Source organism: Podarcis pityusensis, assembly GCF_964106645.2.
Source record: "Podarcis pityusensis genome assembly, chromosome: 3".
Classification (NCBI taxonomy): domain Eukaryota; kingdom Metazoa; phylum Chordata; class Lepidosauria; order Squamata; family Lacertidae; genus Podarcis; species Podarcis pityusensis.
The window spans coordinates 79,930,203-79,955,761 of record NC_138026.1 but is presented as its reverse complement, the minus strand read 5'-3'; the positions used below and the strand labels follow the sequence as shown (position 1 = coordinate 79,955,761).

Sequence of the window (25,559 nt, the reverse complement as noted above, 5' to 3'; positions counted from 1 at the left end):
ACAGCATAAGAAGAGCTTGCTCTTTAGTGGTCCCATCTAATCCAGCAGTCTGTTCTCACAGTGGCCAACCAGATGCCTATGGGAAGCCTGCAAACAGGATCTGACCACAATAGCTCCATCCCCACAACTAGTATAGAGACATACTTCCTCCAGCAATGGAGACAGAACATAGTCATAATGGCTGGTGGCTATGGGTAGCATTGTTCCCCTGTCTAATCCCCCTTTTAAGACTCTGGCTATTACTATATCTTGTGGGAACAAATTCCATTGCTTCATCATGTGAGGAAGTACTTTCTTTGGTTGGTCCTGAATTTCTTATAGGGGTGGTGGCAATCATGTGTCCACACTTGACCCATTAGGAGTTATGGGTGGCGGCAGGGATTCCTAAATGTTTTGGACCAGCTCTTCACTTTGTTCTGTCACTTAAGTCTTTCCATTCTGTAATTCTTATTTTGGCTCGAGTCTCTAAATAGTGTTTCGTACTAAAAAAAAATAATGTTGGCCACATCAGGTACATACTGCGCGGGATGAACATTTCAGACAAATCTTTCGAGCTAAATAAGATGGCAGCAGCTTTATTTTGAAGAGGCAACAACACTTCACTTCGAAGGATGCAGTCTGGGAACTGATACTAATAAACCTTAGCAGTTAGTCTCATAAAAATGCTAAGAGCCCTTTTTGGGAGACCCAAGAGAAAAGACAGCTCTGTTGTGTTGAGGAAGGCTGCATACAAACAAGAAGAAAGAGAACTAACAAGAAAAATCCAATGAATGTTTAATGAGAACTAATTGTAAAATATATGAGGAGCTAGTCAGCAGTCACCAGAAATACATTCTCATGGTCTCTGCTAATTAGGGGTGCTTGGTTCCAAAACCACATACGTGGCAGCTAGGAGAATATCCTTGCAACAACAAAAAAGAATCATATCTAATGGTATGTCAAGCAAACATAATGGCATTAAATCTGCAGTACAATCAGTTTGGATGAACTATCTCCAACTAGGGATGTGGTATCCTATCTCACTTTCTCTTCCCACTACAGGTCTAAATGACATCGATATGCAAATACATGTAAGGAGGCTCACCACTTTAGGGCAGCAATGGGGAATCTTGTTCAACTTGAGGGCTGTGTTTCCTTGTGGACATCCTTCCGATGGTTGCAGGCCAGCGCTTGGTGTGGCCAGAGGCATTAGATATTCAGAGAAACATACAGAAACATATAGTACGTTGCATTGTTAGAGTTCAAGGACACAAGCACTTGAGGAGAGCAGGTCTGGTGAGGGGTGTGGCCTAGGAGGGAGGGAAGAGGAAGAGGAAGGGCATAGCATAGCTAAGCTGGAAAAGGCTGAAAGGCCATATTTGTCCCCCTCACCTGAAGTTTTCCACCCCTGCTTTAGGGGAAGGTCTACAATGTTGCAGGATCTTAGCCAGAACCTGTTGAATATAGCAGAGCATACGTAGACTGCCCAGAAGCAGTCAGTTGCAGGCAGGATGAAGCAGGAACAAGACGCTACTACCAGTAAATTGGTTACTTATAGGTTTATTATTTACAGCACTCACAAGTTACTATATACAGGATACAGACATGGATCTTAACTCTCTCACAGAACAAACTCCAACAAACTCTCAAACCACATACTGACCAACCAACCAACCAACCAGGAAGGTCATGAGTCATCATGCCTATGTGGAGACTTCGGACAATAGCAGAGTTGTATCCAAGGTCCCATATGTCTAGGACGAATAACTCCCTCTGCTCAGTCTTCTTGGCCTTGGGCCAACTCCTTAATTGCTTCTGTGGGAAGCTGCATCAGATTGTGCGTAGTCAAAATCCCAACATACAGCTCAATGGCAGAGCACATGCTCTGCACACAAAATGTCCCAGGTACAATCCCTGGTGTCTCCAGCTAGGGGTGAGAAAGTGTTCTGCCTGCAATTCCATGGACAACCTCCGCCAGCCAGGGTCCTAGAATCATAGCACTGGATACTGAATTAGATGGACCAAAGTTCTGTGCTGGTATAAGGCAGCTTCTACTACATCCTAAAACTCCAGTGGCTTTTTTGATCCATAAAAGCTGTTTCAAGATGGTGCATGTTTCATTCAAGGAAATTGAATGTTGCAAGTAACATTCGACTCTTCCCGTTCCCATTTCTCCCCCTCCCCCATTCAAATCATGGGTTCATCCATGCAGGCCTAACCCTGGAAATTCAAAGAGGTGGCTGAAAAGGGGGGGAAAAGGTGGAGTAAGGAGTTCCAGTGGAAAAATGGCAGGTGGGGAAAGTCTTAAGTACCCAAGCTCTCAAGTTTGAGATTTTTCCTCCTAAAAGGATATCTGACATGCCAATGATTCTAATTTCACTGCAAAGCAACTATTCCAGTGCCCTAATAAATGCGTACAGTATTTCAATTCATACATAGGCCAATTTGTTTTTCCAGGTGGGAGTATTTCATTGGTTAGGGGAAGTTGTCTCTGGATCTCGGAGGAATAATATTTTATTGATTGGACGCAAAGCCCTCTTCTAATTTTTTGCCATGCAATAGTACTTGCTTTCATAAATCTTGTGCTCTCCTCAGCAAAAATCAATGCATGCTTATTAATATCATATTGATACATGTTTTCTGAGCAATAAAAAGTAATGTTTTACACATTCATTTAACTATGAAGGCACGCAGCATAGATTTTACAGTCGACAATAATTTCATGCATTTGGATGCACTATATTGACAGGTCTACCATTTCCTTCTGTTTATAACTTCAAATACTGAAATCATAATAATAATTGCTCCTTTTTTTTAACCTTAAATTAAAATGCATACAGAATTAAATTACAAACTAACAAAATGAATTTCAATAGGAACAAATATAAGGTGCTACATTTAGGCAGGAAGATGGAGTGTCAGTAGTATATGTGAAAAGAATCTAGGGGTCTTAGTAGACCACAAGCTTAACATGAGTCAACAGTGTGATGCAGCAGCAAAAAAAAAAAAGCTTATGCCATACTAGGTTGCATCCACAGAAGGATAATGTCTAGGTCAAGAGAAGTAATAGTACCACCCTATTCTGCCTTGGTCAGACTGCACCTGGAGTACTGTGTCACACTTCTGGGAGCCACAATTTAAGGATATTGACAATCTGGAATGTGTGCAGAGGAGGGTGACCAAGGCAATAAAGGGTTTGGAAACCAAGCCTTTTGGGGAATTGGGTCTGTTTAGCCTGTTAAAGAGGAGACTAAGAGGAGTTCTATGATTCTAAGGGGAAAGAAATTGTGGTCTAAACCACAGAGCATAGGGCTTGCTGATTAGAAGATTGGCAGTTTGAATCCCCGCGATGCGGTGAGCTCCCATTGTTCGGTCCCAGCTCCTGCTCACCTAGCAGTTTGAAAGCACATCAAGTGCAAGTAGATAAATAGGTACCACTCCGATGGAAAGGTAAACGGCATTCCGTGCACTGCTCTGGTTTCGCCAGAAGCAACTTAGTCATGCTGGCCACATGACCCAGAAGCTGTCTGCAGACAAACGCCGGCTCCCTTGACCTATAGAGCGAGATGAGCGCACAACCCCAGAGTCGTCGGTGACTGGGCCTGTCAACGGTACCTTTACCTTTACCTAGCATGACCAGAAGAAGCAAAGAACCGAACCCTTCCTTTGCACATGCTTCCCATCCACCCAACTCCAAGCAGTTGTTATGTTGCCTCACAGGGAGAAAAATGGCTGGGAGGAAATGCTTCTGAATGTGAGAGTACAGTGGGAGGAGGTTTCAGCCTATGTGGCCTTTTAAATCTTCTATGTTTTACTTAATATTGTGCCAACCCAATTGTGTAAGAGATGAGGCTGCCACCATCAGATCATCTAGTTGGGCCCAGTGTCCTCCCTGTAAAATTGGTCTGTATTATCCCCTGATTACAGAGTGAACATGGGGACAGGGCTTGGGATGGCAAACTTACTGGCCTAAGGCCACCCAGTTTGCTCATGCTGAACTGAGATTTTAACCATGTACTTCCTGGCTCCTACATGGTCCTTTAACTGCTAAGCTAAACCCACTCTCAGAAGCAGAGCGTTTGCAAATCAAAAGACAAGTCCAAATCAGTTTTTCTCATTACATTTTAGGCTATTCAGACTTTATTTGCATTTACTCATTGCATTCAGGGGTGCTTCACTTCTGCTCTTTATTAGAAAAAAATAATAAACTGTGGCATTACTTGTTTATTGCACTGAAACGAAACGAATCTGGGGCTAATTAGTCATTAGCATTGTAAGCAGGGAAGGAAGTTATTAAAAACATAAGTGAAAATTTAATTGTAGAAGAAATTACTGATACAGAAGGCAACAATCTTAATTCTTTCACATGCCTTAATTAGAGGTTCTAGAAGAAACAAGTCTATAAAACTAGTATCTGATAATGGTTCATTCATAGTCTTAGATGCAAATGGCAAGTTAATGTTCTCAAGATCTGTGTAAAGGAACAGCATTTTGTAACTAAAAATAAGAGGCCACTGTTCAAAATTTGGGCACCATACACCTGTCTTGGCTATTACACAACCTTGATTCCACTCTATGAGAACAAACAGAGGTTATGAAGGCTCCACAATATATTGGATTGCCCTGTATTGCAACTGAATTATTTGCATAGTGTGAGAAATCTGATTTACTGTCTTGAGATAAGAGTCCCTAGAAGAGATTTCAGAGTAGTTTAAGCAGTAACAGATACCAGGATTAGGTAGTATTATTCACCCAGGCTCTAGAAAAAATGTAAATAATTAACTTTGGACTTCTTTCTATAGTTGGCCACTACAGCCTAAGAATGAAATGTAGTTATTATAATGCTTTTTTAAAAGGCTAATCATATTATCTCATGCTAGACACGTGGGTAAAATATGTGTAATTAGAAACAAATTAGTTAAATACGTGAATACATGCGGAACTAGAACCCAGTTTGCAAAGAATTAGCTGGTTAGTTAAAGTCAATTTGTACAATTCAGGACCCTCGCTGCTTCTTGGCAATTGTTGGCAGGTCCCAATGCTGCAGAGACATTATAAGTCATAGCTGGCAAAATTCTGGTGAACAGAACTGGCAATTCTGTTGAGGCCCCAGGCTCACTGTGCAATGGTGAGATGCAGAGGGCAATCAACATGATTCCTCCTAGGAGTCCTCAGCAACGCTGATGCCCATGCTGCTCCTTGGTTTCCCTGCGGTACTCTGGATGAGGAAACAGGCTAGATGACAACTGCAGCAATATGGCACAAAATTTGTTGGGAAGGTGACCAAGCTGACTTTAGAGTGCATGACTGTGCCTACTGTATGGTGTTGAGGGCAGCAAATAAATTGTGCTTTTTCACCTTCATTACATCCTCAATTAACTGCCCAGCAGTGCTTTTCCAAGTGGTGTGGGGTTTATTCATATCTGCCTCACCGAATGGGGAGTCCGGAGCCAGCATGGTGTAGTGGTTAAGAGCGGTGGACTCGTAATCTGGTGAACCAGGTTCGTTTCCCCGCTCCTCCACATGCAGCTGCTGGGTGACCTTGGGCCAGTCACACATCTCTGAATTCTCTCAGCCTCACTCACCTCACAGAGTGTTTGTTGTGGGGGAGGAAGGGAAAGGAGATTGTTAGCTGCTTTGAGACTCCTTCGGGTAATGATAAAGCGGGATATCAAATTCAAACTCTTCTTCTTCTTCGGTAGTGCCTGCTAAGAAAAATTTGTGAGGCATTTTGTGGATAAAGTGGCTTGCTTCTGTGCAAATTTAAACACCATAGTTGAGACAGATGCAACTGAAATGTCCAGCATGTCTGATGTTATGGGATCTGTTTCAGCTTTTGAGTCCTGAGGACTCAAGGTGCTTATGGCTGCCTGGGCAATTGCCTCCCTTCTTAGTGCTTGCTTGCCAGTTAATTCAAGTGAGCTGGAGGAGTCTGATGTGATGAACACATCTTTACATGAAGAGGTTCTACTTATTTCCCATATAGAAGCAGTAGTGCAACTGGGCCTTTAAAAGCCAGCTCTGGAGGCTTGCTGCAAAATATCCCCAGGGTGGGGGAATGTGCTCAGCAGGATGGTAGCTGTTCATTTGCAAGTACTTTTGGAGGAAATGGATTACCTGAACACATTCTAGTCTGGGTTCAGGCCTGGCTGTGGGACCAAATTGCCCTTGGTCACCTTGATGGATGGCTTTTATTAGGAGAAGGCAGGGAGAGTGTGGCCCTGTTGCTTATTCTTGACTTGTGACTTTGGATACCATTGATGGGTAGTATCCTCAGGATACGTTCTGTAGGAGTAGGAGTCACTAGGTTGCAGTGGTTTGGCTCCTACATAAGGGAATGGTTCCATAAAATGTCATTGGGCTATTGTATCTTGGACAACTGGCAGCTGTGCCATTCCAAAAGGGTTCCATCTGGTTGTTGTTGGCATCTTTCTAACTCGGGAGACAATGGAAGAGTGTGCCTTTGGGGGTAAAGTCAAGTCTTTGGAGAGTCACAGCACCTGCTGTGGCTGTAGAGACCAACGCAGGAGAGACATGTTTTGTAGTAGGTGGGGCAGGTGAAGGCATCTGGTTTTCATTGCTACAGGTGCACCATGACGTTCTTCTCTCTGTGCTCCTCCTGGCGGAGAGGAGGAGTTCCATCTTGCCTCCAAGTTACTTTTACCATGATAATGCAAGTAGACGTGAATTAACATACAATATTTCTTCTAAAAAATATTCAAAACCTGCATTTGCTTTCATGGTAGGAGCTTTCTAAGTAACTCATAATTTCATGATTCCAGTGTCTTTCACATGGGTTGGCCCAAGGTCTCACTTGCTCTAAAGTTTTTCACATCTACTTCCTTTAAATCCATCCTACAGAGAGGCCTTGTGATCATGCACATCTTATCCCCTGCTTTGTCTTTTATTTGCTCTCTCTGGGGCAGGGCTATATCTCCAAGTGTGTTTGTAAAAAGGTTTAAGCACACTGCCGCCTTACTCTTAACCAGGCCTCCCTGGCCTACTCCAAGATAGCTATTAAGGAGAATCAACAGGAAATTGTGATGCTGCAAACCTCTGAAGAGTGTTTCACCACCACAAACACAATTTAGTCAGCAGAATCTTCTTAAATGCAAACTAGACCCCTAGGATGGAGGGGGAAGTAATACCTTGAATAAACAGAGAAGCATTACAGCATACCTGGAAGTCAACAAACTTATTTTCTAGGAACAATGGGGAAAGAGTGTTCCCAAGTCAAGAGCCTTCACCAGTGCTCTGCTTTTAGTTACAGAAAATCCTTTCAATAACAGCTCCTCCACAGATTTCAAGTCTCAACAAACAACTAGACTGTTTGACTAGTTTGCATAACTTCCTTAATGAAGTCAGATCAAAGTCATATAGTTTTAGAGAGTTTTGCTATAAATCAAAACATTTGGTAAGTTCACATCTATGCAGACCAAAATATAAGGATCAATGTTAAATATGAACTGATCTCTAATAGTTTTGCCTTCAAAATGTTAGTTATATCATAACTTATTTACTTGAAGCACAACTCTTCCTAGTTTTGTCTACATCTGAATTTATTCATGAAATTATTTCTATTTTTCATTTTTAAAAGACTAATAATTCAATTAATAATAATAATATGTTGCCCCTCATTGTTTTGTTCTGTAACCTATGCATGTTTACTTGGAAGTGAGTTTTGCTATGTTTCATGGGACTTCCTCCCTAGTACGTGTTTTCTGTGAACTGCCCTCACACCTCCAGGTATAGGGCGGTATATAAATTCAATAAATAATAATGATAGTACTTCATACTGTAGTTTTTGCCTGGGATCCTAGAAGTTACCTGGGAATAAATTCTGCTGGACCCAGTGGTTCGTGCTTCCTCTGCATAATCTGAAGTTTTCTTATTTTCTTATCCAAACATTTGAAAACTATCTTTTTACAACTTCTGTATTTTACTAAGTATATAAAAGGATAATATTTTCATAGATAAATTATTTCAACATAAGCCTCTGCTGCAATCTCATGGCAAATACAGAACAACTCCAATGATGTTAATCAACAAGCACCAAGCAAAAGGGTCAGACCTATATGAGTTACACAAGAAGTGCTTAGTTTTCATCCACAACCATCATTGAGATGTAGTCTTTGTAGCGAACATTATTTGTTTCTGGATCCACAGCAGCAGACAGCATTTCCTCCATTTCTTCTTGAGTGAAAGGCTCACCTGCAGCAAAAACAGGAATATTTGCAAATGGCTATCATTTTTATTTATTTATTACTGCTCAGCCTTCTCAAGCATTCTTGCTATTTACCGTAAGTTTTTTCAATCACACCAAGAATAAAGCACAGACCTGGGTACTTTTTCTTTCATTGCATACACACATAATCATATAACAGATGAACTTGGTAACTTCTTAGCACAATTCAAAGTGCTGGTTTTCACTTTTAATGGCTAGCGATTCAAGCGTCTTTAGGGCCACCTTCCCCCACATGAACCTGCCTGATTATTAAGATCATTCTCAGAAAGTAAAATTAACTACGAACCCCCAAAATTGGGGTCCCCTCCAAACCTGGGCCCTTCTCAGAGGCCTTTTTCCGGGTTCCTGCACTATCAGAGGCAGAGGTGGGAGCTGACCACATATAGCTGTGGAGTCTGTACTTCAGAACAGCAAAAGCATCTTGTAAATATACCTTCTTCAGTCATGTACTTGACCAGCTCATCTTTAGTAAGATGTCCACATTTATTCTGGTCTAAAACCTAAAAAGAATAGAATATAAAGTGTTACTCTTCCTTCTCTTGGTTTAAGTAGTATTTTCCTCCGTAAGTAGAATTTAATTGATACAGACCTCAAATGCACGTAAAAGAATATCTTCTGGAATTGGGCGGTACCTGAAATGATTCAATTAAAAGAATACTTAGTGGTGTTCTGTATCTCAGTTGTGCCCCAGTCTCTTTGCTGCTGCTGCACCATTGTCTTGCTCTTCTCTTTTAAGAAGAGTATCGTTTGTTGTTGCAATCTGGGCTCTGAGAAAGACCTCTAAGCAGAGGTCTATGAATTACTTATGATGATGCTTACTTTGTACTGCTAATTAGGTAAAGTCATTATCCATGCCAATTTTTGTTCTCAGCATATCTTGCCATAGAATTTGTTACCATTTTATTTAAGAGAAAGTCTCTAGAAAGACATACACAATGAAGTCAATACAGTGGAAGAATACAGTGGTGCCTCGCAAGACGAAAAGAATCCGTTCCGCGAGTCTCTTCGTCTTGCGGTTTTTTCCGTCTTGCGAAGCAAGCCCATTAGCACTTAGCGGATTAGCGCTATTAGCGGCTTAGCGGGCTTAGCGCATCAGCTGATAAGCGGCTTAGCGGATCAGCTGATAAGCGGCTTAAGGGATCAGCTGTTAAGCGGCTTAGCGGCTTAGGATCAGCTGATAAGCGGCTTAGCGGCTTAGGATCAGCTGATAAGTGGCTTAGCGGCTTGGGAAAAGGGGGGGGGAACCCCACAGGAACTCGCAAGACATTTTCGTCTTGCGAAGCAAGCCCATAGGAAATTCGTTTTGCGAAGCACCTCCAAAACGGAAAACCCTTTCGTCTAGCGGGTTTTCCGTCTTGTGAGGCATTCGTCTTACGGGGCACCACTGTAGTAGAATCGACATGCCCAGTTTTAAAAACAAATCTATTATATTTTTTTCACAGTGAAGCTTATACTTTAAAACAGATTTTGTCTGTACAGCTTATAAAAGAACCTTGAATAAAATTAGATGTGTGTGTGTGTGATTATTATTATTATTATTATTATTATTATTATTATTAATTGAATTTATATACCACCCTACACCCGGGGGCCTCAGGGTGGTTCACAGAATAAAATCAAGATATAAAACCACAAAATACGTAATAAACATAAAAACCACAACCCAATAGCCCATGCTATATAAATATATGCATGACTAAGTTATATAAACAGGTCCTTTTTTAAATCACCTTCTTTCCGTCAATACTCTTGTCATCATGGGAAGAAATTTTTCCAAACGAATAAACCCAGTTGGTTCTTCTTCTTCTACCTAAAAATAAGAATACATAAGCAAGATGAAATATAGACAAACTGAAAAGAAAACAAGTTTGCTCAAGTTTAAGCTAGTAGATATTTGCAAACATAATAATACTGTAGAAAGGCAAATATCCTTCACATGGATGCATTGAATCCATGGACTGATGCTGAGAATAGGACATCTGTAGCAAAGAGCACTCAGATGTGGAGAGCAGAGAGAATACATCAGACCAGTCCCCATTCCTCTCCTTCCTCGCTGATCAGTGACACTGGCCACATACAGAATGCCTTCACACAAAGCAGAGTGCTCAGACACAGGGCCCAGAGTATGCATCTGCATGGGCATAATCAGGGTGGGAGTGTATGGTGAAAGTCTGAATCAGTGGATGCTCAAAACAGGAGGAGCAGAATGCCTGCAGAATGTACCACGAACACGTCCCCTTTAAACTACCTTGCACCAATATTAAAAAAAGGAGTTTGGGGTTTCTCTGATGTCAGCATAGGAACAAAGGAAGCCGATTTATAAAGAGTCAGACCATTGGGTTATCTACGCTGATTGGAAACAACTCCCCAAAGTTTCAGAATGAGGGCTTTCTTAGCTATACCTGGCAGGTCTTGAACTCTGAATCTTTTGTATGCAAAGCATGCACTCTGCAATTGAATTACAACCTGGTCCCCAAATAACTTCGGAATAGTGCTTGTAGTTCCTCGATACAGTATTTCAACTCCCGCTAGATTTGCAACCATTAGCAGGCAGCCTACACGTTAGCACAAATTATACTATGAGAGGCCAGTTATAGATAGATTTTACTTACCTAATACCTGGGTCAGCTGACACCAGTGATATATTACAGTGCAGAAAGCTATCTGATGCCACTTTGCTTTTCTATGTTAGGAAAGTCATGGGAGATTGGTCTCCACATTATACCAGAGCAGACTCTTAAATAGAAATTTTATATAGCAATATATAATGACTCAATAAAATACACTAAATAAAATACGCTAAATACACTTTGTATTGGCAGACAATCCTATCTCAGTTTGAAAACATGCTGGGAGAATCACTGAGCATTAATAGGATGTGTTCTTATTACTGCCTGGCCTTCTTCCACCTGCCTTGCCCCACCCTCCAGTCTCTGCTTCTCAATTTGTATTATATTATTTTATGCACTGTGACTTGCCATTGTTTTATTGATTATAGTTTAGAATCTTTTTCTTACAATTGTTAAGAGCGGATTTCTGTTTAATTTTTATATGCTGATATTTAATATTATTCTATACTATTCTAATGGATTGTTGAATATTACTTTATTTGATATAAGTTGCTTATTTTAAAGTTATGTTTTATTATCACATTTTTGTATTAAATTAGATTGTTATAAGGTGTACATTCTTTGTTTCTTCAGCTTGTAAATCACTTTGGGTATTGTAAAATAGAAATACGGTATACAAATTAAAAGTGATGATGATGATGATGATGAAAATTAAGATTCTAACAAGGATACTAAGATGATTCTAACAATTATATAGGTTAAAGCTTGTTGTTTTAAACATATTGTTTGTTGACATCCAATTTGTTCATTATCATAATACTCCCAAGACTACACGAGACAAGCAACAGTGGGCATTTTCAGTAACTCAGCATTGTCCTCTAGTGGTAACAGTACATTTGTGCAAAACACTGCTCCTTCAAAACAGAATTTTTGAAAGAATAAAATGTTATTATATGAAATTGTTTACACTGAATCAGTTATTTAATCTCTTGGAAGAAGGAAACCATCCATGAAGAACAGGATACCATTCATAGTCAAGATCAGAAAAGAACAGAGGAAGTCTAGTGGCAATGTGTAGAACAGACCTCTAGTTAAGGAATTGTTACAGAAGTGCTTTATCCACAAAAGTAAAGTTATACTTCTAAGACCTATTGACTGCATTCATTTTTTATACAGTAGCCTGTAGCATTACCAAGCCATTATTTTACTTCATCAATTTCACAGTTGAGTATTTCCTGAAAACTGGTATTTATTACAAAGGGGGGATTTGATTAGACAGTCCTGAGGTTAAAGCCATTAGCCCTATCTGGGCATTTGGTCTTGTCAGGTATAAACAAAGGTGCAAGGAGAGTGAGGGTGCACAGCTAAGTCCTGTCCCTGCAGAATTTTAATTCTTGCAAGGGTTTCCACCACAGATAAGGTTCCCTGCCTCAGTTTTTTTGCTCTCACACTCATGGAGGGCTCCGAACTGTGCACAAATGATGCACTTTAGGTATGGGTATAAAAGCAGTTCCTCCATATGGTATTTCTAACTTTTGTTCATTTAGGAAGAGAGATCAGATTTCCTGTATAAAATGACAGAACTTAAAAAACACATAAAGTACCTCTGCAATCATATCATGTAGATCCCCTTCACTTGGGCAGCATCCTAATGACCTAATGATTGTACCAATCTCCCTGAAAGAAAGAATGTATTTGTTAATAAATCTACAGTGCAAAACAAATCTTTAGCAGCTACAGTTGTGGGCAATTCCTCTTTTACCCAGCAGCTCCCCATACCCTACCTAAACATACCCTACTTACATTGCTTAGAAGCTGGCCAGAATATCACACCATTCAACATTGGAGTTAATGCTTTATTAGCAAAAACATGATCTTTACAGACTTGGATTTGTGTCAGGCCTAATGAGTGCAGCAGTTCGGTAGGCCTTACCCCATGAAATCAGTTGTCTAGACTAAAGGTCCCCGCCTCCCCTCAGCCTTCTATGTTCCCTTTTCTCCAGGCTTTTCCCAAGCAATCAGAGACTGCACCTCCTTGTCTGCATCTGCTCCTCCTGCTTCATGCCTTTTCTGGCTCTAGGAGTCAGTGGGAAGGGGAGCTTGTCTCAACAGAAGACACACCAGTGACTCATCACCAGCCTGACTCATCTCTGTTTCTTGACCTCCCTCCTCCCACTCACCTGCTTTAGCTTCTGCCTCTGTTTCTGGACTTCTCTCTGCCACTGTCTCCCAGCTCACTAAGCCCTGTTACCTCTTCAGCTTCTGACACCTTCTCTTTTCCCTCTAATCACTCATTGTTGTCCCACCACCACTCCCTGGGCTCTGAGCCTTCTTCCCCTGGTGGTTTCCCAGCTGGCTCCTCCCACCATTCTTCTCTGTCCAACCAGTTCATGGCAGGATCTGACTCCTGATCCTCCAGAGAGGATTTTTAGGAGGTACAGACAGCTGCAGGAGGAAGAAGAGGACAGGAAACTTCCCTTGCATGAACATATTTTGTTTGACTGTGTGTTTGTCTGTTTATTGTTTGTTTGTTTATTAAATTTCTATACCACCCTTCATCCAATGATCCCAGGGTGGTTTACAATATAAAAACACAAAAATACATAACATAGTAACAAACCAATACCTCCCATTCTACAGTGACTAGATACCTAAAATTACTTCAAATTTAGTCGGTGCTCTTGAGACCAAAGATACAAGCCTAGTGGCTAATTAAACATGTACCAGCAGCTCTCTTTAATAAAAAAATTAAAGATGAAATCAAGGAACTGTGCTTATTGAGAAAGTGTTACAAGATTTTGGGCATGCGTATCCTTCAAAGAAAATTAAAGAAGATACAGTAATCCTTTTTTTTTCTTTGCATGTCTGTATGGAAACAAAACAATTCTACAGGATGATGCTATAACCCAATTAATTTGCTGTTGTAGGAGACAACCGCTAAAAAACAGTCTAAGAGTCTTTTGGCAATTTATGAACTGTTTTTTATAATGCCATAATAAATATTATTTTCATCTTTAAGGTACCACAAGACTCTAATGCTGTAGCTTTTGCTGTGGCTAACCTTTCTAGAAACTGAAATAGCTAAAAAGGCATCCTATACAGTTCCGTCATCCTTACCTCCGAAACACTTTACAAATGCCTTTAAGTTTGTGCTGATGCCAGAAGTATTCCAAGAGTACTTCAGATAAGGCAAAGGGAAACTACCAGCTGCCTAGTCCCCACCTCCATCCACTCATTGCCCCCTAAAAGCCACTGTATAGTTTGGGAGCTTCCCCGGAGTGCTGGCAAGGCAGTGTCAATGGCAGCTGCTGCTGCCTCAAAAGGAGTGAGGCTAATTCACAAGCCCTGAGGCAAATGTACAGTGGTACCTCAGGCGCTTCAGGTTACAGATGCTTCAGGTTACAGACTCCGCTAACCCAAAAATAGTACCTCGGATTAAGAACTTTGCTTCAGGATAAGAACAGAAATCGCGCAGCGGCGGCGCGGAGACAGCGGGAGGCCCCATTAGCTAAAGTGGTACCTCAGGTTAAGAACAGTTTCAGCTTAAGAACGGACCTCCAGAATGAATTAAGTTCTTAACCTGAGGTTCCACTGTATACCAATATACACCAACTCCGGTTTCTTGCACTCTAAAACACTGTTACATTGTAATAGTTCTGAAAGAAGATCTTCCAGACCTGACATCCACAGTTTTATTACACTCATGGTCAAACACCTCAAAAGCCTCAGTGATCTTCTTATGGATTTCAGTTATTGCAGACTCTGCAAAATGAAACAATAATGAATGTGTTATATATATATAATTTCTCTTGTCCACAGTATGACAAGATCTTTCTTATAACCAACCAAAGTGTCATAAAACAGTGAGGAATCTTCTGAGTTCTCTGTAATTCTTTATCAGATAAGGCATTTAGCAAAACATATTATTTATAAGTTTTGTTTGTTTACTTTGTGTGTTGTGAGCTGCTCTGAAAACAATTTCCTTTGTGTGAAGGCAGTATATCAAGTAAAACAGAAAGTCGGTGAAATGTAATTGAAATTTCTCAATCCGCTTTCTTTGAATGTGTCCCTTTAATCATTTCTGAAAAACTCCAATTGGTAATGACATTTCGGAAAGATGTTGCCTCCCTCATCCTAGTCATCTTAGGGCTAAACTAAATGCATTTTCACATCTCTAACCCTGGAAAGCATGATTTTTTAAAAAATAAAAAATCTGGGCATTGATGTTTGGGGGTTTTAAACATTTGCCCCGCCACAGTCCCAAGCAGAACCAGAGTCCGTCCCCTGCTCCATCAGCTATCTGCAATGGAAGGCAAGCTCCTGTTGGTAGTAATGGGAGCCTTCCTCACAGTGGAAAATAGCACAACCCCATAGCTGATTCAGATCAAACCATGGCAACTGGTGTCTGTCACACCACAGACCACATCCAGTTACCTACACACCAGCTATTTATTCATTTATTAAAATGCATTTTAGGTCTAAAGGCATAAAAGATCTGCATGCATACTTACTGAAGATTTTGATATAAATAAATTTTCATGACGAGGGTGCTGAATATACTAATTAACCAGGGTAGGTTGACACTGGATTGTACCCAACTAAGTTCTACTCAGAAGAGACCTGGTGAAATTAATGAACCTAAGTTAGCCATGTCTATTAATGTTAATGAATCTGTTCGGAGTAGTACTAGCACTAGCTACTCTATTGCAAGTTACAGTGAAGGATAATTTACAGCACCATGCTAATGAGGTCTACTCAGAAGCAGGTCTTGTTGATTTCAGTGGAACTTGAATTCAGGTAAGTGGGGTTAGGATTGCACCCTTACTGCTGATTGAGGACATCTTTGTACAAGGAAGGTTCGGAGTGTTTTGTCCATTTTCTTTAAGTGGTTATATGCTAGAAGTCAAAGCCTGTTGAACAGTTGTGTTTTTGAGAATACACTGGAATACTGATTAAGATGCATTTGGCTAATACTGCATTTGGCTAATACTGTAACACAGCATATTAGAACTGGCCTAAGAATTTAATAGTAGTGTTTATACATTTATTATTTGTTCATTTCCTTGCAATAAAGAACATTGTATATTCTATATACATTTTTTCTTAATTTATTTATTTTTTGGCTACGATGTGTGTGGTTTTTTAGCTTGATAGTAAGCGGTGAAATTATTCATACTTACTTCCAGAACTATAGACCTTTTATTCACAGCATTTTAAACTTGATAATTAAATGGTAGCTTTATAATGAGTTTTAATTTAATGTGATTATTTGTCATGGTATAAACTATGCAAATTGCATTAATTCACATAGGTTGCAACCCTAATAAAATATTATCAGCAGTGGTCCCAGATATTTGGGAAATTTTAGGTGACTCTTAGTAAGTTATATTGGTTCCATCTCTTTGAGGATAGGGAAGGCAGGAATTTTCAGATCAGCTTTTCTGACTGTTCTCAACAGTACTCAGTAGTTTTTATGCTATTCCCTTGCATAAGGTAAAAGGCCCCTGGACGCTTCAGGCTGAGGGTGCCAGTGTTTGTCCACAGTTAGTTTTCCAGGTCATGCGGCCAGCATGACTAAACTGCTTCTGGCACAATGGGACACCATGACGAGTGCCAGAGTGCATGGAAACATTGTTTAGCTTGGATAATAATAATGACAGTACCCCAACTGGTAAAGAGAATAAACCAGACAGCTGATGGGGGGGGGGGGGAATCTAACTTAACTCTGAAATGTGACAGACCATGTTGTATTCTTCTTCTATGTTAATTTTCAGAATAAGGACTTCCAGAATGGTAGCCATGTCCATCTGTTGCAGCAAAACCAACAAAGAATCTTGTGGCAGCTTTCAAATTTAGCAAATGCATTGTAGCATATGCTTTCAGGGATCACAGGGTGCTCATAGCATAGTAAATTCACTCTATGTGGGCCGACTCTTAGTGTTGGTCCAGAGGCTGCAGCAGTGGCTACAGTAGGTTCATTCGGGCACAAACTACACTCTGCTTGTAGGATTTGCAATGGCTGCCAATTTGCTACTGGTCCAGGTTCAAGGTGTTGGCACTAGCCTATAAGGCCCTATACAGCTCAGGATCAGGTTACTTGAGAGATGGCGTTATACCCTCAGCAGATCACTGCAATCCTTGGGAGAGTTTCTCCTGCAAGTTTCATACATCTCAGAAACCGCTCTGCAGTAACTCAGAGTAGGGCTTTTAGTGTGGTTGCCTCTGTTCTGTGGAACAGCATTCCCAACAGCTCAGGACTCAGATTTCTTAGTTTACTCCTGTCTTCACAGCACAGCAACCTCTTGAGGTGGAGCAACTCCTGTTTCCATGGTGCACTGGGCTCTTGAGGCAAAGCAATGATCCTAAAGCATTCATAAGCACACTTACAGTGAAGGAACTGCTACTAAACTCAGCAGAACTAACATGAGAATAGTTAGGAATACATGATTTCAGTCCAAACTAACAAAAATGTATGAACTGCAAAAAACTTGCACTACTTTTACTTGCAAATGCAATTTCATTTGATCGAAATGGACCACCCATGGAAGCAAATATATGTACTTTTGGATATTTCTGCCAGTAACCAACAAGGCAAATAAATGCAGTATTGGATGCAAGGATATAGCCATGCCTGGCAATGTTCATAAGACAACTTTGTGACCCAATTCAAGTTTCTACACCATGGACTGATACTGCTTGTGCACTATCAACAGGGGCAAGTCACCATATGTCCTCTTTTTCCAGGACATGTCCTCTTTTTCATGGGTATGTAAAATGAGAGTCGTCATAGCGATCCATTGTTAAAAGTAAGGTAAAGGGACCCCTGACCCTTAGGTCCAGTTGTGACCGACTCTGGGTTGCGGTGCTCATCTCGCTTTATTGGCCGAGGGAGCCGGCGTACAGCTTCTGGGTCATGTGGCCAGCATGACTAAGCCGCTTCTGGCGAACCAGAGCAGCGCACGGAAACGGCGTTTATCTTCCTGCCGGAGCGATACCTATTTATCTACTTGCACTTTGATGTGCTTTCGAACTGCTGGGTTGGCAGGAGCAGGGACCAAGCAATGGGAGCTCACCCCATTGCAGGGATTCGAACAGCCAACCTTCTGATCAGCAATTCTTAGGCTTTGTGGTTTAACCCACAGCGCCACCCGCGTCCCCATTGTTAAAAGTAGAAGTCTGCAAATGTGTCCTCTTTTTTGCTCTTCAGAATATGGCAACCCTAGTTAGAGAAACCTTACTATACATGTCACAAAAGCCATTTTACCTTTCTGAAGTAAAAAAAAAAGAAAGAAAGTATGTTATATGCCTAATAATAGTCATTGCCTTAAACATTGCAACTGAGAGCATAATAAACATGACAACTGATGAAATGGCTCATGGTTGAGCCCATTCATCATATGTCTATGAGAATATTTCCACAATTAAAAGAGTACTAACTTATCAGCAGTCTCACTGAGTTCAAGGAGATTATTGTAGACAAAATGTTTTGTATATCAAAACCTTGATCAAAATGACATACAAAGAATATTTCAAGGTAATAAGACTCAAGAGATGCTTTAACCTTGAAAGCTCTTGGAAACTGTGCATGACAATACCCTGAAGATTAATTATTAGTCAATACTGTGACTGTTATTGCTCAGAGAGAGACAAAGAACATCTACTGAAATTTCTAATTTATACAGGAGCATCGGCTCACAGAATAAAAAGTAGGACCAAGACTTGTGTATCATATAATTCTGAAAGTGAGCTTTTAGGGAAATGCTGTTTACCACATTTCTGAGAACCAGTCATCAAATCAGTTTATATAAACTCTTCCTCTTTGAGGAAAAAAAGCTTTTATCTTTCGTGTGTTCAGCTTTTTTATTGGCAATATCCAACAGAAGACTAGATCATTCCTGAAGTCTTCTGAAATATTAAATAATTGCTGGGGAGAAGTGTGGAAATTTCCCATCCTCCTAATATTTAAAGTTTTCAGCTAAGAAGTTATAACACCAAACAAGGTAAATCACTACCATGCACACACTCTGTTAATCAGCTATATAGGGCACCTATTTCAGATAGGGAATTTAGAGAAGATTACCGTATGTATGCATGTTTATACACCTTTTAAATAAATGGCAATTAAGCACTTAAATTTAAATCTTATATAAATCAATGGGATTTACAACTTGAGCCTAACCCAAGTTAGGCTTGGACAAGGGGGGGCAAGGGGCAGCTCCCCCCCCCATCAAGTAAATCAATAAAAATACTTAACTGAGGTCCTGCGCTCCCCTCCGCAACTTTCAGCCTGGCTACGCCCATAGCCTAACCCAGTGTATTTTATTTTTGCTATACAAATATACCCACTAAACCTACTAACCAACAAAAAAGAATTTATAGCCCACCAAGTCACACATGCTAATGTAGATTTCGGTAGGTATCTGTCTCAGGAGAAAATGGAAGAGTGCACCTTTGAGGGTAAAGTCAAACCACTGGAGAGTTACAGCACCTCCTGTGGCTGTAGAGACTGATATGGGAGAGACATGTTTTGTTGCAGCTGGGGCAGATAGGAATACAGTTGTTATGCTGGGCAAAACATGTAGCTACTTTCAGCCCTGGAGCAATGTAATATGTGACACGACTGTCCAAAAAGGGCATCTATCTATTGCATACAGTGGTACCTCGGGATGCGAACGGGATCCGTTCCAGAGCCCCGTTCGCATCCTGAAGTGAACACGGGCTGCGTTTCACCGCTTCCACGCATGTGTGTGATGTCATTTTAACCGTCTGCGCATGCGCGCACGGCGAAATGCTCTCCGTTACTTCCGAGTCACCACAGAGTGCAACCCAAAAATACTTAACTTGAAGCACATTTATCCCGAAGTATGACTGTACAGATAAATGTGAATTAATGTGTAACGCCTGACATAAGTAATAATATTTATTATTTATGCCCCACCCCATCTGACTGGGTTTCCCCAGCAAACTGAATTGTGCCCTGCTTATAAAAATTACATTATATTTTTAATACTGATGATTTCGTTATGCAAAATAAAACTATATGGGATAGCTCAGTTGGGAGGGAATGAGACTCTTAATCTCACAGTTGTGCCCGTGTTGGGGAAAAGATTCCTGGGTTGCCATGGGTTGGATAAGATGATCTTGTGGGGAAGTCCCTTCAAACTCTTACGATTCTGTGAAATATGGGAAATATGTACGTCAAGCAGTTAAAGAGCTGAAGAAATTGCGTGTGACAGTGTGAAGTCAGCGGGCGAATATTTCCAGCGCGGGATGTGAAGCAAGTTTCGCATTCAGGCAGTTCTGCAACACCCACATTTTGGAGCTGTTCTCAAAAGGCATCCTGCTGAATTCTTCTGCCATGTTGAAGATGAACGTGCCATCTTGCAGGGTGGGAGGGAGACAGGCGTGCGCGTAGACCCAGCGGGGCTCCGACCCGCCCGCCCAGCCTGTGTTTTCTGGGCTTCACTACTACTCCGCAAGACAAAGCCTAAGGATAGCACAGGGGATAAAGGCCGAGAGAATCAGCCAGCTGCTTTTCCTCAGCCTCCCGGAGGCTTTGCCCTTACCCGCTGCAGCGGCTTCCTTGTCCTCAGTCGCCATGCTGTTTCCTTAGTGGTTGCCATGGAGACACTGGAGCTTCACAGGCCTTCTCCCTCTCCAGCGCCTCCGTGGTGGCAACGCGCACAGGCGGATTTCTGTGTGTCGGTCCGTTCCTACGTGTTCTTGCATTGCGGTGCTCTCGTAGGAGAGGGTGCTTAAGAAAGCGGCCATGGGGAAATATCAGGAAACAAATGCACGGGGAGCAGTTTGAAATGCGTTGTGTTTCTTGTTCCTATATATATCGTACACATAGCGGCTGCATTGCATTGCACTGCTTGCGTAAAGTGCTCTCCAGTTCCAAAGCAATATGCGCGCGCGCACTTTCTCACACGCACACTTTATGCTCTCAGGCCCAAGGTATGGGTTTGCTAGAAGGGAGGGCAAGAAGGTCTAGCAGAAGGGGGAGAAGGGCATTTTTAGAGACTTTTTTCTAATCACCTTAGCATAAGTGTGCTGTAAGAAAAAACAAAACAAAACCCCACTTTACGTAAGTTGTCATTTTGCAGGAGAAGGGAAAAAACCCCATCAACACTGAGCCCCATGCACACTGACTTGACCAGCTGCAGAGGAGGGATGTTCTGGTTCTTTGCTGGCGGAAACCTCCTTGGCAGCATCGACAAGCTGCCTGAAGTATGATTTAATTCAGAAGCATGTGCCCAAATAACAATAATATAAATTTTCTCCCCAATCCCTAATTAGGCATACTATCTTTTTCTCAGTCAAAAGCTCTGGGTCTTTTATGGCTGATGAACACACAGAAATTCAATCTTTGTTGCACTCCTAGACATATCTACTCAGAAGTAAGTGTTGTTAAGGTCAATTGGACTTACCACCAGGTAAGTGTATATAGCAGGGATGAGGAGAAAGTAGATTTGTATTTACTGACAGATTTCTGGGTGATTTGCAGTTGATCCATGAGGATTTCTGACTCCCAGTTATTTAGCAACAGTAGCAAATGAATGACTCCCCCTTCCGCCTTTTTACTGCTGAAATGAAGGAAGCTTGGGGTAAGCAGGGGTGGATTTTTATGTGAAAGAGTTGTGAGCTCTATGCAGTTCTGGTACTAAAATTCCTGTGCTCAGTTTTTTAATTCTATTGCTACAGTCCTAGCCCCACTTAACCTGGGATTAAGCCACATTGAATTCAATAGGAGTTACTTGTGAGTAGATATGGCTAGAATGGCACTGTTAGTATATGACTTTTGTACCAAGTTCTGGATGGTGCCTCTCATGGTTTTAGTAAAAATAAAAATAAAATAGTAGATCCTGGAAGGCTGAACTCTCTGCTCCCCTGATGTCCATGGCAGAATCCTGAGTGTTGATGCTGCTCAAATCAGTCTGGAAGCTGCATACTTTGGATGCCATACTGTCTAATCTCATATATATATGGAGTCTGCTATGGTTCTTCAGATTGAGGAACATGCACAATGTAAATAGATAATTATTGTTAAGATCTTCCATTGTAAACAGGTTGTAATATTGTGCCCAGACCAGACTCAAAACAGTGATGGGGAATGCTGCGCCCCTTGTGTTACTAGAGAGCTTATTTTTCATCTAGATCTCAGCTCACTTTCTTTCTTTGCCCATTTCAAATGCAAAACTGCTGTTTCTCATACCCTTCTCTCCAGGGCACAGGTCTGTGCCTCATTCATTCAGATGAATTGCCCATTCAGGAAATATCCACAGTCATTAAGAAACATTAGGACTCTTTTGTCAAAGATGCTGGCTATTCAGTGATCAGGCCAGTCAAATTCACAGCAGTTTGCCCTCACAGAAAACATTTGCAACTATGCTGAAATAAGTTGCTTTGATAGCCAAAATGACTGGCTCCAATTTTCCTAAGGAAAAGACTCCTAAAAAGATTTACAATTAAATTTAAAGATTTAAGAATGAACCACACAAGAGCATTCACTGGGTAAGTAATCCACGTATTACAAATGCATTTCCCCATCACCAATAAATGGTTTCCCTTCAGTCAGACTTTCAATATTAGCAGGACAAAAGGTGATGCTTGCCTCTTTACCCAGAGGCATTGTCCCCCTTCCAGGTACATGCTGTTTTGCATGAAGATAACATTCCTTTCAGGCTTGCAGCTTCATAGTCCTCACAAACAAGTTATAAAGTTGTTCTTTATACAACTTTATACAAGCTGCCACCGCCCCCACCCAGCTCCCTCTTCCACATTTTAGATGATTTGGCATGCTTGAGACAATTCTGCTTTGTAACATTCATCTCTTCCAGTAACCCACCTAAATAAATAGAAGACTATAGCAGATAGAACCTTTTAGAAGAAATTTATTATCTTTCCTAAATAATCATAAAATTTAATCCCTCTCGAGCTGCGCTTCTCTTTGTCCTAAAGCTGAGTAAAATCCCAGGTCTGTAGAGATTCCTGCTGCTTAGCAAAGGGTCTGGAGAAACATTTCCCATGAATATCAAATGGACATTCTGATCAAATTCTCATTCTTTCTTTTTTCTTTTTTGCTGCTCACTTATTGGAACAGTTTCTGCCTAGCACTATGGTCCAAACTGTGGTTATAAGGCTGGTCACATCTGAGGGTATATCCTATTAGATTAGCAAAGCTTTTCCGTATAACCCTCATTTCTGTCCCTCATCCTAGGTACTTATACTGGTAAAGACTTCAAATACTAAGAGTTGGATTCCTCTGTCTATTTTTCTCCTGTAAGCTGTGGGCTTCCTGTTTGCTGCCACTGGAAGACCTCTCCCTCTCTGTTGCTCTAATTACATTCACATCCTGCTTTTCTTCAAGGTGATGCACATGCCCCCCTCCCCCATTTTATGTAAATGGCCCATGACAACTCACTAAGTTTCATGGCTGAGTGGGGATTTGAACTTTTAGTCCTCTTTGTCGTGGTCCAACATTCTAACATTGGGCTGTGTTGGTTCAAATGAGACCAAGAAGCCTACAAAGGATTTCTCTGCAAACATTGCTCCTGCTTGTGGATGGTTCCCTTTCAAATTATTTCCTTCCAGCATGGGCTTCCACATTTGTGTTTCACCTGTACTTTATCTTTCGTGGGTACACATAGGCTAGTATATAAAATGTGATTGGGGAACCTGTGACCCTCTACATATCACTTTAGTGCATCATCCTTGTCTGTTTGCTATGCTGACTCCAACCTCTGGAGGGCTACTGTTTCTGTACTTCTGCTAAAAGGAGTGCGTCTTCATCTATGGAGGGCTATTGTTTCTGTATTCCTGCTAAAAGGAGTGCTTCTTCATCTATGGCTGCAGCCTTCAACTGTTGCAGAGTCTTTTTCCAGCATCTTGCCTGGCTCTTTTTTCCTCCAGCTGATGGACTCCTGGATATGCAAAACAATTCGGCAACTAACTACAATACTTCACAATCTAAACACAGCAGACTTTGACTGATTTTATTGTCTGCCAAGAATCCTGTGCCTTACAAAATCTCCCAATTTTTCATTGAAAGTGCACCCTAAGATAAGGTTACCAGACGTCCCCGTTTCCTGGGGACAGTCCCCAGATTTACAAATCAGTCCCTATACAAAATCCATTGAAGTTGAAAAGTGTCTCCAGATTCATTGGGGAAAAAATCTGGTAATCTTACCCTAAAACATACTCGACATTCCCTACAAATCCAGATTTTAGATCAGTAGTGGTGTGTAAACAAACTGTCCACTACAGATCTTCTCATAGAAGCATAGAACTGTAGAGTTGAAAGGAATCCTGAGGGTCATCTAATCCAACCCCCTGCAATGCAGGAATAAAGGAACACTTGATCAGTTTCCAAGGAACACCAGGATTTAACAGAATGCAGTTTGTTTACCAAATGCTAGGAACAAGTAACTGGGAATGGCATCCTCTTCATATTCTGCATGCAAACTACAGAGACATATGATTGGTTGATGCTGAAAATCAATTGTTGGTCTAAATCAATAATTTTTAGACACATATTCCTATAAAGATGGAGATTCCATTTAGGCATCATGGCTAATGGTTTTGATGTGCACTCCAATCCCATGCATGTTTACTCAAAAGTCAATGTTAATTTTTGGAAAATAATCATGCATTGTTTGAAGATATATGCTTATTTTGGTTCACATCAACCTATCACTGTTCAATTCAAGTGGACACCCCTGAATTCTAGTACCTTTTAAACTTTCAATCCTTCCCATAATTTACTACCCAGCACCGCAGTTCTATGCAGATTTACTAGGAAGCGGATGGCGCTGTGGTCTAAACCACAGAGCCTAGGGCTTGCCGATCAGAAGGTCGGCGATTTGAATTCCCGCAACGGGGTGAGCTCCCGTTGCTCGGTCCCTGCTCCTGCCCACCTAGCAGTTCAAAAGCACGTCAAAGTGCAAGTAGATAAATAGGTACCTCCAGCGGGAAGGTAAACAGCGTTTCTGTGCGCTGCTCTGGTTTGCCAGAAGCAGCTTAGTCATGCTGGCCACATGACCCGGAAGCTGTACGCCGGCTCCCTCGGCCAATAAAGCGAGATGAGTGCTGCAACCCCAGAGTTGTCCACGACTGGACCTAACGGTCAGGGGTCCCTTTACCTTTACCTTTAGGCCCTGTTGAGATCAATGAGATTTGAGTAAGTATGGATAGAATTGAGTGGCATGCAGTGTTTTTACTGTGACCCCAGGGTCTCTGTGGTAGTCATGGCGATGGCTTACTGTTAAGTAAGGATTGGAAACTAGAAAGAAAATAACTTGCTTTTCCACTGTTTTCATCACCTGCCACTCCTGCATAATATTGGACAGAACTATAGTCTTCACAGCATACTGTTTTCATACTGCTGTGGAGAGTTTCCATCTACGTATCTGAAAAACCCAGGCAAGCCACATTCCTAAATTGGGCTGTGTACACATGGCAGTTTAAAGTGGAAGCATGCACTTCTTATTATTTGGGTTCTTATCCATGACATGTATAGCGTTGTCCCATAAGTGTACTTCTACAAACTAAATTAAAATATGTGCTGCTATTGGTCAAGCTGTCACATGGGGCTAGTACAGTAGGTGGAGAAAAGTACGTACATGATGGACATGTGAGCAGAATGAACCCGCCACGCCATGACAAGGGCCTGCTCTTATTGGGTGTGGGTAGTGAGTCAGTCACATCCTTTATTCTTATTGGTAGGGCCAAGGGGTGAGCCACCTCAAAATGACTAGATATACTGC

General features: G+C 41.3%; 1 protein-coding gene and 1 long non-coding RNA gene across 2 annotated transcripts in view; one reads left to right on the top strand and one right to left on the bottom strand.

The window, feature by feature from the left end:
- LOC308472691 overlaps window positions 1–25,559 on the top strand; it is a 156,614-nt gene that overhangs the window by 86,919 nt on the left and 44,136 nt on the right. The gene's annotated exons all lie outside the window — the stretch shown is intronic.
- DRC8 (dynein regulatory complex subunit 8) lies at window positions 1,524–20,474 on the bottom strand. The gene is made up of 7 exons (XM_080997819.1): window positions 20,361–20,474; window positions 14,472–14,556; window positions 12,399–12,471; window positions 9,955–10,034; window positions 8,814–8,856; window positions 8,658–8,724; window positions 1,524–8,190 (listed from the first exon to the last, which is right to left on the bottom strand). The coding sequence occupies exons 1-7, from the start codon at window positions 20,392–20,394 to the stop codon at window positions 8,075–8,077; spliced, it is 498 nt and encodes a 165-aa protein (XP_080853945.1). The 5' UTR covers window positions 20,395–20,474; the 3' UTR covers window positions 1,524–8,074.